Raw genomic sequence first — 19,635 nt, 5'->3', positions numbered from 1 at the left:
CACGGAAATGAAGTTAGATTAAATAGGTTCTGAGTACCTGATCTGCAAAAGAACTAGTCAATCTCTGGTAAAGCGGGAAAACATAACAAAACAAAACAAAACAAGCGAAAATTCAAAATTCAAAATTCAAAACAAAAATAAACAAAAAACCGAATAAAACCCAGACAGGAAAGGCAAAACTCAAGTCTCCGCTTTGGCTGAACGGAGTTATCGGATAGAGGAGCCGCGCGGTAAATAATGCTAGTTAAGTATGTGGTGGGCCAAGGCGTTCTAATGCACGAACGTTGTCAACAGGTTAATTACTCCCCAAGTTGGTAGACGTGGGGCTTTAAGTGAAACTCCCAGCACTGTGGCTTTGGGTCCGTGCTTCCCGCATTAGGATCTTTCCATATGGGAACGGAGATTAAGACCTAGGTTAATTGTAATTATAATTTTGATCCTTCCGAATATCCGGAGTTAAATGAAGTACCGAGCAGTTCCACGCTTAAGAATATCGGAGAATCCGAATCCATACCATTGACTACTAGTAATAGGTAGAGACAAACAGGTTCTTAGAATCAGGCCAGATCGGAATTCCGTACGAACGCCCCCGTCGACTGACATGTGGATATAGATATCTCGATTTATTTTCGATTTCAGAACTCAGGAACTATGGTACTTTTGTAGAATTCCGTTACTAGTGCTGACTTGGGCTATTCCGCCGTGACACCTTTTAATGCATGAACGGACCATTGACCAGTCCTTAAGAATTAATTAGGATCCTATTTTCATATCAATATTATACTGTGACTATCCCTGATTCCCATTACCACGGTGAAAAAAACAAAAACAAAAACAAAACAAAAAGATATAAAATAAAGCTATTGAAGATTGTACCTTGGTTCAAGGGACGCTAGATCTCCCTAAAACCCATTAGGTACCGAACAAAACTAAATTGGAAGGTACCAACATTTGAACAATCCCATTTACTGGGTACTTGGCAGGGACTTCTCCGCACAGGGCAAGCCCGTGCTTCTTGATTTGGTCCAGATCTATACTGATAATGTTCTTTTTTCCTATGATTTAGAAACCGTAGCCTGTGTCGGCCTGGATTAGTTACTTCCCCCTACTTAATCTGCTCCGGAATTCCGTCGTAGTGCGGAGCACATTCGGGAAGTAATTAATGTAGTTTTAAGTAGGAAAACTTGGAGACTTATTAACCTTCTAAACAGTCTTTGAACCTTAGAACGTCATTCAAAATCCATTCCTCCTCCCCCCCCCCCCCCACTTTAATAGACTAACGACCTAGATTCTCCCCTAAACCGTGGAGATTGAAAAGAGTCCGGCCACCGACCGCCCCGCCTCAATTATTACGAAAGCTTTAAGGAGAAAAAAAAAATCAATTATTTCCAATTCTTGAGGATCCTTACAAAGCCAAATTGATTTTTGAAGTGGGAGTCGATCCAACTCATTCCTCCCTCCTCACTTGCTTTCTCCACTTGGAATTTCCGCCCGGGGGAATCAAAAGGAGAATTAAAAAAAAAAACAAACCCCCTAACAACAATGGGTCTCTTCAAACGCAAGGACTCGAGGAATTCGGTCCAGAGTGAGCGAGATGAACAGGAATCCTTCGTGTCCGTTAACAGTGCTCGCACTTCCAATGTATCGCTCAAATCCCCCGGCTACAAAGGCAGTGGCCTTCCGGCCTCCATCCCCGAGATGCCCATCGCGAGCCCGCCAGACCCGGCATTGGACCCCGCCGCCTATCTCCGAAGCATCCACGCGGTTCGCGAACGCGCCAACATCGTCCTCGCCCGAGCCAAGCGCAACCAACTCAACCATTTCGATGTCGATTTGTCCAAACTCAAGGCCACCGCTTCCTATGTCGTATCCATAATAAAGGTATTCAAATTTCAGAAACATAAATCCGAACTGATGAAGACTAATACATACAAGAGAGATTATGAGCGAAACTATGAGAATATCCCGCCACATGGACGCTGGCAACATTTTGATGTGGGCGGCCGTCCCCGAATCAATCAGCTTCTGCAGTCATGGCCTAGCAGCATTGATGCCCAAGAACGGACCCGTCGCTTGATCGATTTATTCGTCGTTTCGGTTCTGCTTGACGCTGGCGCCGGTACTAAATGGTCCTATCGCTCTAAGGAGTCTGGAAAGGTTTACTCGCGCAGCGAGGGTCTCGCCGTTGCAAGTCTGGAGATGTTCAAGTCCGGGTTATTCAGCAGCGACCCGACAGAACCGTGCCAGGTGGATGGAGCCGCGTTGAAGAATATCACAGTCGACAAGTTGGCCAAGGGGATGCAGCACACGGATCAGAACTCGCTCGCCGGTATTGAAGGTCGCGCGGGCTTGTTGGTGCGACTTTCTGAAGCTTTGAATAATCAGGATTTCTTTGGTGTAGATGCCCGTCCGGGCAATATGTTAGGTGAGGATTCGGAACTGCACAACACGTTGAAGCACCGATTATTGAAATTGGTACGCTTTTGGATTGAAACGCTGACGATTTCGGTGCAGACTTCCTTCTGGGACATCCTTCTACTCTCGCTTCTTCCGTACCCATAGTCCCTATCACCACCTTGTGGACCGTTCTCATGGATGGCTTCTCTTCCATCTGGCCCCCTTCTCGAACTCAGATCGACGGTGTCTCCATTGGAGATGCATGGGATTGTTCGGATCTCCCCGATTCTCCGCCCGCACAGCCGTGGGAACGCATTATTCCCTTCCACAAGCTGACCCAGTGGCTCTGCTACTCCATCATGGTCCCCATGTCGAAGTTGATGCATATTCACTTCGCCGGTAGTGATCTATTGACAGGCCTACCGGAGTACCGAAATGGTGGTCTGTTGATCGACATGGGACTTTTGAGCCTCAAGGCCGATGACATGGAGCGTGGAGTCCAGGCTTTCAAAGAGAATGCCCAAATCAAGGGACAACCTAATATGGAGGTGGTGCCACTCTTCTCTACAGACGACGATGTGATCGTGGAGTGGCGGGCAGTGACAGTTGGCTTTTTGGATGAGCTGCTCGATGAGGTGAATATACAACTGGGATTAGCTGGTTCGGAAGACCAATTATCGCTAGCCCAGATGCTAGAGGCTGGTTCTTGGAAGGTTTGTTGTCCCCTTGCTTACTTCTGTTTCCTCACTAACTCTCCCAGGGTGGTCGTGAAATCGCCGAAGTCTCCAGACCAAACACCAAGGAACCTCCGATTATGATCCGTTCCGATGGCACGGTCTTCTAATGCCCTATACGCGAGTTTAATGGATGAACGGGATGCCACTATTTTTATTACTACTATTCTATTACTGTTGGCTTGGGTGCTGGGATTTATGAACTATTGATGACGACCTTTATTGATTCACTTCTAACTGGCCTCTTCGTTGCGTGTGATTTCTTGGTGCTCCTAATTTCTCTTCGGTTTCGACTTTTCTCCGACTGAGGCCTTTTGCTTTGTGTCGTACTGGCCTGTCTGCGTTTCTTTTTCGGATACCACTTTACATTTTGAGCTTGATTCCTGTTTTATCTAGGTCACTGATTTATAGCTACTTTATAGCATCCAGCGTTCCAGAACGTGAAAAATTTAATGACATCTGAGAGTGGTTTATTGATTCATGTTCATATAAGCATGTTCATATAAGCATCGCCACCTGCCTAGCTAATGTAGTCAAGTGCAGTGCCGTGATTGTGGCTTTGTATACAAAGAGTGACTGGTTCCAGTTACGCCATTCCTAAACAATGTCGTCATCCCGCGACCTCGGCTATCCGCCTACAATGATAGGCATATTTCGGTCTCGAAGGCATGTAGAAAAGTATCTTGGATTAATGATAATAAATATGTACTAATTACCTAGGTACATAGGTATGACTCTAACATCTAACATCTAACATCTAACCCTATAGACTACAGCTAAGCTGTACCATCACGTGACCATCCACCGGGTAAGGTTGATCCGTCTCTCCGCATCCATCATCTGGAGCTGTTCCTCTCTTCGCCTTATCTCGACCTTCCCAATTCCTCTTCACTTGTCCCGATAAGCCTTTCTCCCTTTTCATCGTCAAGAATAACACTCTACGTCACCCTGTGGCCCGTCAATTGACATAGTCACCCCCAGAACCATTCGAGACGTCCCCGCTCTTGCGGGGCAAGCTTAGTAGCAAGTCGCCAACATGGACGCCCGCAAGAAGAAGAGAAAGGTCCTTCTCATGGGCAAAAGTGGCTCAGGCAAATCATCCATGCGCTCAATTATTTTCAGTAATTACGTTGCCAAAGATGTGCGCCGCCTAGGCGCTACCATTGATGTGGAGCATAGTCATGTCAAGTTCATGGGCAACCTCACATTGAACCTCTGGGATTGTGGAGGGTGAGTCATTCAGCCAATTTTCTGCTTATTCAACGCTATCAAGCTGATCAATAGCTCTTAGACAAGACGCATTTATGGAAACATACCTCGCCTCTCAACGCGAGAACATCTTCTCCGACGTCGCGGTACTAATCTACGTCTTCGATATTGAATCCCGTGAAGTCGACCGCGACCTAGACACATATAATGCAATCATCCAAGCCCTCCGCGAATACAGCCCCAATGCCTACGTCTTCTGCCTCGTCCACAAAATGGACCTCATCCAAGCCGAGCACCGCCAGCGTATCTACGAAGAGCGCTCCGCCCTAATCCGCAGCCGCTCAGAGCATTTCCGCATCGACACATTCGGCAGCAGTATCTGGGATCAATCGCTTTACAAAGCCTGGGCCGGGATTGTCCACAAACTCATCCCAAACCTCTCAGTCATCGAACGATTCCTCTCAGCATTTGCGAAGAAAATCGACGCTGAAGAAGTAATCCTCTTCGAGCGCTCCACCTTCCTTACCGTTACTTCCGTGACATCGGAAGTAGGCGAACTGAACCCAATCTACGATCGCCATGAACGTCTCTCCAACATCATGAAAGCGTTCAAGCACTGCGCGGCTCGAAATACACTTACAACGCCTGCTTCTGCAGGCTTCGTCGTCATGCATACCAAAACCCCACAATTCAATACTTTCCTCGGCCGCTTCACGGATAATACTTATATCTTCCTTGTTGTTCCGCCTGGCGAGGCAGCATACAACTGTGCAGTATTGAACACCATGCTCGCCCGAGAGGGATTCTCCAAATCCGCCGCTGCAGGTCGAACAGATGGCTTCCCGCTTCCTCCACCAGAAACCGAGGATGGAGCGAATGGTCACGCTACGTGACTTTTCGATTTTGTTTTCGGCCCGGATATGTGATCTGTCTCCCTTGTTTATCCTTGCAGTTCTTCGTTCCTAGCGTGGTATCATGTACAGCTGGCATTTGGGGGGTTTATATTGGCTTAAAAGTTTCACTTTAATTTCAGTCAGTTGCAGTTCAGTTCAGTTTTTACGGGCGCTGATACGGCGTTGCGGTATGAAGAATAATGCATTTCATCCCTTTTTTGTCTTTGGTTTGGTCTTTGATTATGTGTCTGATCTGCTGCCCAGGTGGTTTTGAATCGAGATACCCTTTTGGCTCTCGTTCTGTTGTTCTCAGAGCCTTTGTGTGACTTGCGTGCTGTCTCTGATCTAAGCTTACACTATCTACTAAAACCAGCTTCTAGCTTGAGATCTTATCCTAATCATCCATGTAAAATGACTTTTGAGTACGTATTCATGGGCGTTTTGTAATTTCATAAGTTTTCTGGTAGTGTTCCTTACGGATTTCATATCTGGTATCTACATATGAATGCAGTACCAATCACATATATCGACACATATTCACCGCTGTATATCAACTATAAACAAAATTCAAAATCGAAAAACGAAAGACCTGCAAAAACCTGACTTCAACAGCCTAATCTTTCATTCCCAGGAAATTGATGAGGGATTAGCATCTACTGAATATTGATTTTCCCCCTTACATATGTAGTGATGGGGTTTATTTGCACATGTGCAAGATTGAGCTATCTATATCCACGTTTGAATCGCATATTTTCCGACCGGTAGACTGCGAGAAACGGGCATCAACATTTGTATATACATTTGACCTGAAACTTTACAAAAACCATGGAGATGAGAACACATCGGGATTGAATTATCTATCGGACCGGCCGGTCTCAACACGAGCGTAGATGGAATATAGGATAAGGTAGGTAGACGAAGGACATGAGAATGAAGACAAGGAACAAGAATCAAGGCTGTACAAATCACTCATGCAAGGAACCAGGACAGCGAATCAAAGAAATATCTCTATTGCACATCTGGCATGCGGACAGCGATATCGCCTGATTGTGTGATGTAGCGCACCCAGGGAAGGGAGGGATATTGCAACTTGGGCTCGGTGATCTTCAAGTACCGCACTTGGATACCACTCGTAGTGAAGTAGGGGATTTCAAACTTGACGTTGATAGGTCGCTTTGCCTTGCCCATGGCGCCGGCACCGCCCATGCTACCTCCAAATCCACCTGTCATGCCACCGCCGTGCTCGTCGTCTCCCTTTACGGATGGTAGACCCAGCTCCGCCCGCATGAGGAACTCCTTGCCACCGCCGAATTGCTTGATTTTCCAGATAATCGCTGATTTCTCGGGCGCATAGTGCACGGTGCCGATGTTGGTGCGGAATCGGGGAGAGTCTGCGTCTTCGGGAACGGGGACGAGAATCTCGACGTTATTAGCTGTGCTTCGGCGCTTGAACTGTGCTTTGGCCTGTGCGGTGCATTAGCTTTTATGACATTAACGCCGGTGGGGTCAATCCTACCTTGAGCATGTACTCAATCCGTGATCCCGAGTGCGATTCAACCAAACATTCCACCCAGATCAAAGGCTTGACTTGCGTGTTCAGCCGGTAGCTCATCAATTCGAACTCGCCATCTGGAGGAATGAAACTGATTGTCCGGTCGTTTTCAAATCGTGACAGCCGCACACACTGGTGGAATTTGACATCCTCCATTTCGACAGATTTGCCTCGAGTAGCACGTCCCGTCGTCTCGAACATCGCCTTATCGTTCAGTCCTAGTCGAAGCTCGGGCATTCCACTCAGGTAACACTTCATCTTAACGGCGCCCAAAATCTCGGACCGCAGGACGTTGCCGTTCGCCGACACGAGCAGGTTCAGAGACTCCACCACATCTAGGAAGACTTCATTCTTGCGGTAGCGGATACCTTCGCTACGCCAGGAGACGGCATTCGTGACGGCAATGGGTGGCCGTGCTTGAACTTCGAGCTTGTGTGATTCTTGGGTGATATATCTGTTGTGATATCGCGTCAGTCCCGCATTCCGATTGACCATCTCGGGCATTTCTTACTCTTGCAAAATCTTGGTCTCTGTTGTCTGAGGGTATCCAAAGTCCATCATCTCGTCCAGCAATTCATAGATGACCACGAAGTTGTCGCGGATACTCTCCTCCTCCAGCACTTTGAAGTATTCGGTGAAAACCTCTACAAGCTTGTGGAGGAAGAGGAGGATCTCGGTGGCATTTGTGTTTCTCTTAGTCAATGCGAGGATGTAAAGGTTGCTGTGGCGAATATAAAGGTACTATAAGATCCCAACCCGCGTCAGAATATTGCGGTGGTGCGCACACAAAAGGAGTAGGGAGGGTCCGAGTGGCGTGTGTGGGTAGTGACAAAACCGATAAACGTACGTTGATGCCCTCGTGTGAGAAACAGGGAGGTACTGCAGAGCTTTCTTCTTCGGCTTCACTGAGGAGGATGGGGAATTTCTCGACCGCGGACATGGGGATGTCCCCGCGGTAGTTGCGGGCCAGAAGGGTCTAATTTGGTGAAATTCCATGTTAGCATACACATCGCGAATTGGCCGGTATTTGCGCAATATGGCATCTTTGCTAGGATATTCAGAAGTTCAGTTACCCACCTTGCCCTTCAAGTCGAGGAAGAAGAGTGCCGACGCCATGACGTGTCAGATGGTCGGTGGTCGGTGATTTTAGTGGATAGCAATTCGGTGGAATTGGCGAGAATAGGTGAGTTAATATGAAAGAGAAAGACCAAACTGCATGCTGCACTCTACTGCATTGTATTCCTTGTCAAGTGTATTGATAACTCAACAACTGGATAGGAGCTGGAGGGAAAGTGGAAACAAGTCGAGCCAGATGCCCGCCAGAGTGGATCGCCCCCTAAAGCGGTTAGTACAGGCACTATAAAATCTCTTTCCGCGATTCAATTTTCTTTCCTTTCTCAACGCTCCCATTAGACAGTTCAAGGCAGTACAAAGAGGAATTGGACATTCTGTTCGATACCTTCATGCTTAATTACTACACTTGCGATGCAGCGGAGCGAAGACTAACTATCGTGTAACGAGGGATCCATAAGAGCTGGCCGTGCATTGTTCACTGTTGCGCGGGCGGTGTCAGAGGAGCCGGACATACCATACCAAGTACTTTGATATTGCTAGGAAGATATAGGAAAATATGACATTTTTATTTTCATTTTCATTATTTTCATTTTTAATCAGATCAATGGTATTTGCAATATGGCCAAAGTAATAGGAAATAAAAGTACATTTACAATTTGCAGGGTGGGCCCTCCTGCCTCCAATATCACTACACAAATCAAAACGCCGGGACTATGCTGCGGTCACATCTCATGAGACCGACTTGATACCCAAAGGCTCGAGTATCCGCTCCTGCGCCAGCTTGTTGGCAACCTGTCCTCCCTTCTCCAAAGAGACCGCTCCAATAACCGCGTACATGCTGTGCGCCAGAACCAGGTCAATTCCAGATGCCACGAGGTTTTCGGGCTATCGCAAAGTTAGTAACAGTAGCCAAAAAAAATACTAAAGACCATTCCGCTTACCTTGCGGGGTTCCCATCGAATCACTTTCTGCATGGCGTACTTGCGAGCCAGCTCGGCCATCTTCGTCCGGTCGGTCAGGAAGCTCTTGGTGCTAGGGGAGAGACTGCTCAGGCCTTCCAGGGCAGGGTGAGTAAATGGCACACGGCCGAACTGGTCTGCCGCAGGTGCGTTGCCGGTGTTAGCACCCTGCGCGAGCGCGAGCGAAGTCTGCAATTGCACGATGCGTTTTCCTAAGCAAAAAGCGCGTAAGTGACTATTCCCAAAAGCCCGCTTATCCTGTTCATCTCCAATTGCATACCTAGGAAAGCCAATCGATCGTTGAATCCACGGCGTCCTTGATCGAAACTCTTGTGTGTCACGGCCAACCACTTGACTTCGTCGGAGAGAAGCTTCTCGCCGCCATTGCCCAGCATGCGAATGTAAAACTGGTCGAGGATTTCAGGGTCGGAGTTGTTGTGGAAGGCAGGGCGCTTTGAGTGCATGCGCATGCTGAATGGCGCTTTCGCCTTCGGAGGAGTGTACGACCATCGGGGTTGGTCGGCTAGGTTGGTTGACTCCGGGGTGGCCTCGGGGGTGGTGTTGAGGGAGCGACGGGGAATAAGTGTGGTCAGGGGGCGGGGAGCAGCCTTAGACGCGATGCAGGCGGACCTGACCGCTCGTGTAGAAAGATTCGAAGCCATGGGGGCGGTTGGACTGCGGAAGTTGGATTTGGCCGTGAAGATGGAAAGAATTCGGCCTTGGCGGTGTGGATACTGCCGCTCCCTATGTTGATAGTCAATGGACCTGTGAATTACTGCATCAGGTTAGTCTAGCGACCCATACTTAGTTCTGCTAACTCTTCTGTTGCTTCGATATGAACCTTTTGTTTCTTTAATCTCTCCTAAATCCTCTCAATTTCTACCCAACCCCTCAGGATTGGTACTAGTCATTTCTGGTCAATGTTGTCTACCAGCAGCCAGCTCACCTTATGCAGTCGCACGGAGCAGAAACATCGCGGTGATCAAGGCCATAGTACCCTTTGATTAGGCGGCTCTTGAATCACCTGTAGAACTCTTTTCGAGCATGTAACGTAATCCATTACACAGTATGCATCTGGGTTGGATATGGTGGGGATTAAAGCCTACAACTATTTGATTCATCAATGTCATGAAGGGCACAGGGCCAGGGAGACTAGCCAATAGCCAACCACAAAGAAATTATCATATGCGTCTATAAGACTCAGAAAGAGTGTGCTCACGTGATGATATACGTATGGATATTGACTTGGAGTCTCGCCCTGCAAACATCAGCGTGAGATGACAAGGCTCTATGATCAGAGGTACATACCTGAATATTTAGAACACGCTCTAATTTAACAGTCAAACTCAGATGACCATCTCCACGATGAAGATATATGCTCGGATCAAGCTTGAATCAGATCAAAGTCCGTAAAAACCTTTTGACAGAGTGGCAATATTTCGAGCCTGAAGGTGGATTTGATCCATCACTATCAATGGACATCAATGCTCCAACACGACCACAAAGACCAACCGGAATTCCAACGAGAAAATAATTGATCCAGTAATGATACTTCTCCTGGAACATCCTCGCGTGTGTAGTCCGATATGGAAAGAGCAGAGGCCTTCCTAGCAGGAGTTTCTCTCTTGGATCTTCTTCAAACCATAGAATCATTTTTCGCTGGACATACGCTACAACCAAACCCAAATAAAACAGTACTTGCCACAGTAATCAAGGACAGAGGCAATGCAAGCTGGAAACTGTTATTTCAACCAAGATGGTAAAAGCCGTCTACCAAGATAGGGGAAATGAAGAAATAAATGTCTGTTGTGGTTGGACTCAATTGGTACCGTAATGATTGGATTGAAATCAAAATGGCGAAGAAACCCACGATTCCTGGGAGAAAGATTGCGTTGGAAGAATAAGATGAAATATCCATGGGAAACATAGTAACCTTGGAAGATCTGTTTAGTTTTGGGATTTCAGACTGCTAACGAAATGCCTCGTTGTTGAGGCCACACGGACTAAATGTAGGGTTAACAAAGACACTTACTGCACTTCCCTTCCAGGGATTTCAAGACTATTACCATCGTAATTTACAGAGCTATCTATCAAGTGAATCTGCGTCTCGCCAGGACTAGAAGCATCTAGACACCAGAGACAAGATTAGCTCTATGTGAATATCTGTGGATCGACTTCAATGCCCTCTGCCTATTTGAAATGGCAAGGCAAAAATTGAAACTAATCTACCAGCTAAGGTCACCATTGAGACTCTCTTCCTAGTGCGTCCTTATGTTTTCGATATAGTGTCATTGCCCTCAAAGAAACAGAAGCCTAGAAATCATATGGGGTAAAAACACATAGTTGCATTGCATATACAGGGGCTCGCCCTTTAGTGAAAGCTATTAAGATGAGCATGCATATGTTACAAGGACCAAAATCCCATGCAGATGTGATTGCTCAGTTTGCATGTCAAAATGAACGTGGAGAAGGACCGGGATTTTCTTCTTCACCGCTGGCAAGTGGATTGATTATTGCTTCCCATTTCCCTCAGTATGATTGGATTTTCATTAGACCTGGAACAGCGGATGATACATCAGATTGTGATGAGAATCTTCCGATTCCCATTGGCCACGGAATTCAGCTGCTAAACACCCGCTGCCGCCATGCTTCAATGATCGTCTAATCCCGTCATGACTTACCTTATCTGGCACAGTTCGCAGAATCGGTTCTAGCGGTCAACTGTTTCTGAATTAATGGACCTGGAAGATTCAATATTCCCTAATGCAGTGGTCCTGTGTGATTTACCTGAAAAGTCTCCATACCACATCAAATTCCCGCTGCATATTCCCGTTGAAACAAACTCCAACAGATGGTTAGCTACCGGTAATAAGCTCTACCCAGCAACAACCTTCTCTGGATAACAGAGCTTAGTATGAGCCCACAAATCCCATCACCTCCGGAAAAACTGCTAGGTAACCCCATCTAGCTCTACGATTGGACGCCAGGCGATACAAGCACGTATCGCAAGAATCTAAGCGCGACCTAACCACCACAGGCCCATAGCTGGCAGCCGGCAGCCGCCTACGGTAGCACCGATCTCGAAGAAGTAGGGTTCTAGATCACACAGACGGCACAAGTTCACGGAGAATATTCGGTGGGCTTCCATGTAAGCAGCTCCCCCGGCCGAACAAAAGGTAGGGTTGAACAAGATCGAAGCACGACCGATTTTGAGACTACTTGATGTCGCTAGCGGGTTTCAGCAGCCGTGGAGCCGGCCGAGACACTGTGGTTGGTTCGAATAATCACTTTTTTCCCGTACTGGATGATCCTCAGAAATGATCTGTTGTGTTATCAGGTCAAGCTGTAATCCATGACTAAGGCAGACGTTTTGTCCTGCGGAACACACCGCTTGATCCACGTGTCTATGCAGTGTTTCCTAATGTTTGGCTTTGCTGGATACTTATAGGTTACAGTTATTTTGCAATTCTCAAGGTATGTGTACATGTACAATCTTATTGTATAGGCACAGACATGTATCAGTGGCGATGTACCAAGTTACAACACAAAGATAGTTCCTCGATCAGCCTCTTCTTCAGAGGTTGATTGCCACGCCCAAATCGAAATTAATTAAAAGATCACTAATCCACCCTCGCAATTCGCCTTCCATATCTGATAAAACAGCACATCGATACCAGTAGATGTACCCATTTCCCCACTAAATACTGGTCAGTAACAGCGTGGAATCATCTACCACAAACAAAGCCCAAACAAAAACAATCTTCCAGAAAGCAGATTATCCCTGCAAGAAGCCGAGGATTGGCTCAGACCGCTGGTGTCACTCCACAGAAACCTGCAGCACCGGGAAGCTCAAGAAAATGATCATCACAGGTAAAGCAAAGTCTGGACGGATGGAATCCAATGATTTGTTCCATCTCTTCCCTGCGGAATACGGAGTACTCTAGTTGCCTCAGACTAAAATCTCCCACATGAATGATTCAAACAGTAGAACTTGTGACAACGTAAAATAGTACCTTGGTAGCTTTGACGGATCGGAGATATAGTATTCATGGATCACACCTAGGCAAAAACGATCGAGACGGGTGTGACAGCTCCGTCCAACGGTTTACGGTTTATACATCAAATCCCTTTCGTCGGGACCTTGCAGTGGTTACCGAGAGATTCCCGATCTCGACTTAAGATGAATTATTCATTTCAAACGGGCTTCCTGGATGGATTGGGTTCGGATGGCGGTGTACGACGAGGTTTGGAGTCTAGAAGGCCCCGATTGTTCCAAGATTGTAGGGGTCTGTGGACTATTAAATGAGGGGATCAGCCGAATGGATTTGTTTTTTGTTATTCATCAATTCTTCTATATTTCTGGTACCTGTCAAGCTTGTTCGACCTCCAGATATCCGCTGTTTCTGCATTACTATCCTCTCGAAACATATAAATCACAATGCCTTGCAACACCCTATTCGTCTCAGTTCCAGGCTTCTATATTTCTAAAGAAGGAATGTTATGTTGCGATCATTCCGTACAAGATCCGCCTTCACCGCGGCCCTTCCCTCCTAACCCTCCTCCAAGTCCGGCTTGAATGACTACCATTGGATTTCCTTTTTTGGCGTTGATGAAAAGCAGACCAATAGGTAAGTTGCTCTTGACTGATTGGGGAAACTATAAAGCGGACCTAATTCCAAGTTAGACCATTTTTCAAAGCATTTTGATCGTCTTTTGCAATTTTTGGTTTTATATGAATGATGGAATGGGCTACCATATGGGATTGTCGTCTAGTGTTATCCTTGTCGAAATATTGAAGACTGAATGTGAACTGGACCTTGAATGAGTGTCTAAATTACCAGCTGGAGTTTAATCAATCGCCTTCCAAAAGTTTAGTAGAAGCGGAATACGGATAGATAAGTAATGCATAAATTGGTGCCAAAGCACTCGAACTACAAATAGATCCGAGACTTGAGCAGGATTAAATCAAAGAAATCACATAGTTGAATAAAAGAAATAGCGCCTTCTGAAAGCCGCGCCACTGGACCAGATTTCATGTATAATAATTCGACAAAATCATTTTAATAACACAAGGAAACTCAGAGGTATGAGAGATGAATCACAGCAAAGCAAGAGCAACCGCACTGGTAACGCTCAGGCCCATGACGGCCCAGCCAGAGCGAATGATGGCAGGGTTGGTCAGGGCACGGCCCAGATCCCAGGTCAAGTGACGGATACCGTTCATGGCGTGGTAGGTGAAGGGGAGGGCCAAGGTGGTCTTGAGCAGGACCTTGGCGGCGACGGGAAGAGCGCCCATAGCAGCAACCATGGAGGCAGACTCCAGGTGCCAGCCGAAGGTGGGGGAGGCGAGGTAGGCGGCGGCCCACAGGTAGAGAGTGCCGGAGAGGGCGACACCAGAGATACGGTGGAGGGAGGAACCGATCCAGCCGATCTGGGGCTTGTAGATAGACAGGTGAGGGGCGACAGGGCGGTTAAGGCGCTGCTTGATCAGGATCTGAGTAGCTTCCTCGTTGTTGGAAGAGACGGATCTAGTTAGGATGGTCGGGTTAGTTTTAATGATCGGGCTTGCGAATGACGTATGGATCTCGAGGGGATGTCAATTCGAGAATGTCGAGATTCGTCTGGAGAAATGTAGTAGGCTGTCTAGATGCGAGAGAACTGACCTCTTCTGGACGTTGCCGAGCGCAATGGAAGCGGGCGAAGCGCGCATCACCATTGACTGCATGAGGTTCGGCTGCTGGACGGCAACTGCGATTCCGGGGGGAAATTGTCAGTCAAATGGGGTCATTTCTGGGATTCTGTAGACGCGGGTAGGACATACGCCGTCGCAGAGACTGCTGAGCAACTTTCTGAGAGAACATGATGCTGTCTGTTGGCGATGTTCCTTCACTTTGTGAAGAGAAGAACGACTATCGCGAATGATCGGAACGGTAACCTCGGGTTTGGCCCGTCACGGGATTGCGAACCGGGAACCAATGGAAATGCAGGCAATTACATCCGGAAGATCCTTCTTCCCGGGGACATCCAGATCACGTGATATATCTCGCTTGTCGCCCACTTTTGTTCTCAACTTTTTCCCCTTGGTCTTTTCCTTCCTCACGAGTCTCCGCTCACATTGATGTACCACTTCTTGGGATGAAGTTGATGTCAGCACCCTCTGGTTTCGACATTCTGTCGCGACCTTGAGGGATTATTGAGATTCGTAGAAGGATATCTCCCGTCGTTAATCGCCCATTTGGCTCTTTCCATGAGTCCGAGGGGTTTCATATTCAGGGTTACATCTAAATTATCGTAATTCATGGCTTGAATCAGGAAAAGCGCTTTATTGTCACTTATGTTGACATGGCTTGTTTGCACGTAAATCTAGGGGGGTTGATTTTATGTCAATCTCGGCATCCATTGGCGCCATCCCGACGGTTGTCTTGTTCACATCTATGCATAGCCCCGGGATCTTTATGATCTGAGTCAGACCAGATGTAGGTCAGACCAAATATATATCGGGGTTCATACTCTTTCGAATGAGTTTCCAGCATTAAGGCTTTATCACATGCTACTTCCACCTCAACATTGTAAGTATACTGGATTGATGAAATAGTCTCCTATGCTTTGCTTGCTCACATGCATTGAAAAATAAATATCTATGAGTTGACCTTCCAAGATTTTCATCAATCCCCACTGGTGTACTAAACTAAATTCCTGCCAAATGTACTCCGTATTGTTCTCCTCACTCGGGGTAAGACGACTAATCCATATATGGGGCCGCGAACCTCGGCAACTTGCGCCTCCCCCACAGCATAGGTCCGCGGGTAGCCCTTATCCTGGGGTTCTTTTTATTCTACATCTCTGGGTTTTACATCTTCTCCATTTGTCTTTACTCTGTTCATCATACATTAGACTCACTTGCTTCAAAGCCATAAATCTCGCATCAGCGCTCATCTGATTAGATACTCAGCGACTCGCTCTCCAACATGCCTTTCAATACCGCCCTGACGCGCAAGCTGGGCATCCGCGGTATGCATGAAGCGGTCACACCTCTTTTATACAATATACTGACCGTCCACAGTGCCCGTTGTGCAGGGTGGCATGCAGTGGGTGGGATATGCCGAGCTGGCCTCAGCTGTCAGCAACGCAGGTGGATTGGGTATTGTAGGTCTCCTTCAGTGTAGTGATACCTCATTCTTGTCTTGTCCAATACTGACTTTGAACTCTTCGACCAGCTCACTGCCCTCACCCAACCCACCCCCGAAGACCTGCGCAAAGAAATCCGACGATGCCGCACCATGACCAAGTACCCCTTCGGTGTCAACTTGACTCTCCTCCCCGCCATGATCCCCCCAGACTACGCCGCATATGCCCAGGTGATCATCGATGAGGGAATCAAGATTGTCGAAACCGCGGGTAACAACCCCGGCCCAGTGATCAAGCAGCTCAAGAAGGCCGGCATCATCGTTCTGCACAAGTGCACCACCATCCGACATGCCAAGTCCGCCGTCAAGCTGGGCGTGGACTTTCTGTCTATCGATGGTTTCGAGTGTGCTGGCCATGTTGGCGAACACGATATTACGAACTTTATTCTTCTTAGCCGTGCGCGCCAGGAGTTAGGCGTGCCATTCATCGCTTCGGGTGGTTTCGCCGATGGACAGGGTCTGGCTGCTGCTCTTGCTCTTGGTGCCGAGGGTATCAACATGGGTACTCGGTTTATGAGTACCGTTGAAGCTCCTATTCATCAGAAGATTAAGGAGGCGATCGTTAATGCCGACGAGACGGATACTGCTCTTGTGCTGCGTCGCTGGAAGAACACTTCGCGTCTGTTTGCCAACCAGGTAACTAAGGATGCGTTGAAGGTTGAGAAGGAGAGCACTACTGGCGAGTTCAGTGAGATCGCGCCGTATGTAAGTGGCAAGCGTGGCCGCGAGGTCTTCATCAACGGTGACAAGGACTATGGAGTAAGTTGTGATTTACCTACGCTTCCCAGGTTTATGCTAACGTGTGGCCTAGGTGTGGACTGCTGGTCAGGTTATTGGATTGATTCACGATATCCCAACTTGCAAGGTTCTGCTCGAGCGGATTGAGAAGGAGGCCCTGGAGGCTATGAACCGAACTCGATCTTTGTTTAACGATGCTCCTGCTAGTAAACTGTGAGCCTTTTAGCGTGATTTCGTTCGAAGACGTAATAGAACGATTATTTAAATATCATTTCGAGTCGGGGCTAGCTTGTATTCAATGAAGATTCGTGTCTCATAGGTTTTCTGATCTGATAAATGTTCTAGACCCCAAGTACAACCTCACTAGGTGTGAACTATTTACTCTACATAGTAGTACGGGTTCTCTTCATTGAGGAATGCCTCATGATATTGACAGATTGACAATTATTGGCTCAACGAAGACGTACTAAACGAACTTCATGGATCCCATTCAGTAAGACGAAGCCAGAATATCCTGGCTAAGGTTTACTCTGGCGGGCTTAGACCTGTACATAAGAGCCTAGTGGGCTTGGCACGGCACAAAGGCACCTTGACTGACAGCTACCAAGAAACAAGTACTAACTAAGCATGGAATTACCATATTACGATCCTACTACAGTTCCCCCAACCTCAACATGTCCGATAAGAAAAAAATCGAAGATTTCTCACGGCCCTCCTCACTGCAACCAGTAATTGACATATTGATGCTGTTAAAGCCCTCCTGGATACTGGAGAAGATGCAGACCTAATAGATGAATTCGACAAGACACTACTCCATATAGCAGCAGAACAAGGAAACTGGGATATCGCCAGGCTCCTCTTGGAACGAATCGCTTCGCCATTGAGATCAAACGAAACCAAGTCCATTCCGCTACATCTAGCTGCAGACAACGGACACCTAGAGTTTGCCCGATTACTGATCGAAAGTGATCTAAAGACAAGGAACTGCAGCAACCAAAGCGGACATGCACCGCTACAACTTGCAGCAATCCGCGGGGACAAAGCCATGGCTCATTCATTCTAAATGGGAGAGGGGTACTCACTTCCACTGCTGACCGCCTGAATGATACTGCGCTTCAAGAGGCAGCGAAGAAAGGTCACCATGAGATCTGTGAGCTTCTTATAGAACATGATCGAGGAATAAAGCACAGTATGATTGAGCGTATGCTCGGCATTACGCCTGAGACTCATATGAAGAATGTGTGACAATATACGCCGATTGAGTATGCCGTGGAAGGCGGCCATGCGAAGTGGACTTGTTTCTGCACCTCCTCCCGCATACTCAGCTTGATTTTTGAGAGTCGCGCTCAGGTCTTCTATGTGATACTAGTGCACGTTTGAACATCATTCACTTCTTGAACCATTGGCCATGTACGGAGAATCTCGAACCATCCACCGTTGTCTCAAAGCCAAAGCACTTGGCGGGAAGAGGTCAATGCGGCATACTGCATATTCCCAAATTCCGTCGAGATCGATGTTGTAGATCCCACATTCTACTCATCTCCAGCCGTGCAAGAACATTTGGAAGAACAAAAGTCCATACATACTTGCGATATTAAATCACTCAATGACGTAAACCTAAAGCTCGTGTTGGTAAGGGGTTGTGGGGGCAACCTTGCGTTGCGCCCTTGGGCATCACCTGGGGAATGCAAGCTGCAGCACCTGCGATTGGATCTGTTCTGGCTAGCCGTGCAGACTTGCAGAGGCGCTCTGCAAGCTCTGATCATTGCTTGGCGCATTGGTTGCTGTGCGGGACTCGTCTTATCGGTCTTGTCACCGCTGTGTACGATCCTTTACCTTCAGGACTGCATGCAATTGCCAAAATAAGTCCCATTAGTTTTCTCGTAGCATCGTTATTTTCGATAATTTTGAGTCTTGAGGATCGACTCCGAGGATTTGTAGAGACGATAAACGATATCAGCTACCTGAAGCGATCGGCGGTTTCACAGGATTAAGTAGCTCGGTAGATCGAGACTCTACAGGATAACAGGTATAATTCGTACACCTCAAGTGAAGATACAGCAGTATTTTTCAAATCCCCCTTGCCCCATAGATTCATTTGCTTTATCATCTGCGCTCCCCGCAATCTACAAGCCACCATCTACGATATTCCCCCTATACCATTCATTCTATAACAGACAAAGACATCCACCATGGGCTTCATCTCCACAATAACCCACTCAATACGCAACAATAAACTCTCCCGCAAACTATCCACCTGCAAACCAAGCAGACCCCACTACGAAGACTCAAACTTAATCAAGATCCCATCCAATGCAGCCTCCCTCACAAGGGTAGATAGCATCGCCTCGACAATCCGTCATTCAAACCAAGAACCTATCATACCAACCGAGTCCCCAACACACCGAAAACGCCTCACACCTGCAGATCTGAATCTGCAAAGTTTATTGGACAACGCCGAGGCTTTGGATCCAGCGACCAGACGTACCGTGAGAGCATTGTCTATGCCCGAGTATCCAGTTTTGAAAATGGATACGGTACAATCACCATTTGATGCACCGGTGAAGAAGTTACAGGATCCCATCGATACAGATGAGAAGTGGAGTAGGAAGAATATTCGTCGAACTCGGAGTGTGCGGATTGGGACTGTCCAGGATGGGAATGGGAACAGAAACTCAGGCTCGAAAATCAAAAGGTCGGTGACGGGTTTGTTAAAGAGTACTTCGTTGAAGATTAGGCCTTCGTCGAGGGGGCGAGTCTCGGCTAATTCGAAGTGGTTGGGTTCTTCGAGTTTTAGAGACGATTTTTTGATTGATGAGAAGGCGGAGTTAAAGTGGCTTGAACTTAATGGGTTGAGTAGTCGGGATACGGAGTTTGGGATGTGGAATAGGA

General features: G+C 47.3%; 7 protein-coding genes across 7 annotated transcripts; 4 read left to right on the top strand and 3 right to left on the bottom strand.

Moving 5' to 3' along the window:
• Window positions 1–1,542: 1,542 nt before the first annotated feature.
• On the top strand, window positions 1,543–3,241 carry N7520_000236 (URC4/urg3 family protein; the record flags this gene model as incomplete). Its single annotated transcript, XM_057134171.1, has 3 exons — window positions 1,543–2,425; window positions 2,515–3,110; window positions 3,158–3,241. 3 exons carry the CDS (start codon window positions 1,543–1,545, stop codon window positions 3,239–3,241), a joined length of 1,563 nt encoding a protein of 520 aa, XP_057000107.1.
• A 926-nt stretch (window positions 3,242–4,167) lies between these two features.
• N7520_000235 (Rag GTPase GTR1) lies at window positions 4,168–5,233 on the top strand (the record flags this gene model as incomplete). The annotated part of the gene is made up of 2 exons (XM_057134170.1): window positions 4,168–4,361; window positions 4,423–5,233. 2 exons carry the CDS (start codon window positions 4,168–4,170, stop codon window positions 5,231–5,233), a joined length of 1,005 nt encoding a protein of 334 aa, XP_057000106.1.
• Window positions 5,234–6,241: 1,008 nt separating this feature from the next.
• N7520_000234 (AP-1 complex subunit mu) lies at window positions 6,242–7,901 on the bottom strand (the record flags this gene model as incomplete). The annotated part of the gene is made up of 5 exons (XM_057134169.1): window positions 6,242–6,697; window positions 6,750–7,239; window positions 7,297–7,526; window positions 7,633–7,761; window positions 7,863–7,901. 5 exons carry the CDS (start codon window positions 7,899–7,901, stop codon window positions 6,242–6,244), a joined length of 1,344 nt encoding a protein of 447 aa, XP_057000105.1.
• Window positions 7,902–8,588: 687 nt separating this feature from the next.
• N7520_000233 (mitochondrial 54S ribosomal protein mL57) lies at window positions 8,589–9,480 on the bottom strand (the record flags this gene model as incomplete). Its single annotated transcript, XM_057134168.1, has 3 exons — window positions 8,589–8,744; window positions 8,801–9,030; window positions 9,099–9,480. 3 exons carry the CDS (start codon window positions 9,478–9,480, stop codon window positions 8,589–8,591), a joined length of 768 nt encoding a protein of 255 aa, XP_057000104.1.
• Window positions 9,481–13,916: 4,436 nt separating this feature from the next.
• Window positions 13,917–14,679, bottom strand: N7520_000232 (uncharacterized protein; the record flags this gene model as incomplete). Its single annotated transcript, XM_057134167.1, has 3 exons — window positions 13,917–14,346; window positions 14,482–14,566; window positions 14,640–14,679. 3 exons carry the CDS (start codon window positions 14,677–14,679, stop codon window positions 13,917–13,919), a joined length of 555 nt encoding a protein of 184 aa, XP_057000103.1.
• Window positions 14,680–15,786: 1,107 nt separating this feature from the next.
• Window positions 15,787–16,960, top strand: N7520_000231 (NAD(P)H-dependent flavin oxidoreductase; the record flags this gene model as incomplete). The annotated part of the gene is made up of 4 exons (XM_057134166.1): window positions 15,787–15,829; window positions 15,882–15,964; window positions 16,036–16,764; window positions 16,817–16,960. 4 exons carry the CDS (start codon window positions 15,787–15,789, stop codon window positions 16,958–16,960), a joined length of 999 nt encoding a protein of 332 aa, XP_057000102.1.
• A 540-nt stretch (window positions 16,961–17,500) lies between these two features.
• Window positions 17,501–17,988, top strand: N7520_000230 (ankyrin repeat domain-containing protein; the record flags this gene model as incomplete). Its single annotated transcript, XM_057134165.1, is given in 2 exon segments — window positions 17,501–17,708; window positions 17,720–17,988. Coding segments are annotated over 2 exon segments (477 nt in total), but the record flags the coding sequence as incomplete, so codon positions are not given.
• Window positions 17,989–19,635: the final 1,647 nt, after the last annotated feature.

Source organism: Penicillium odoratum (assembly GCF_028828045.1).
Source record: "Penicillium odoratum strain IBT 22623 chromosome Unknown utg000001l_segment0_segment0, whole genome shotgun sequence".
NCBI classification, from domain to species: domain Eukaryota; kingdom Fungi; phylum Ascomycota; class Eurotiomycetes; order Eurotiales; family Aspergillaceae; genus Penicillium; species Penicillium odoratum.
This window is presented reverse-complemented; position numbering and strand designations above follow the sequence as displayed.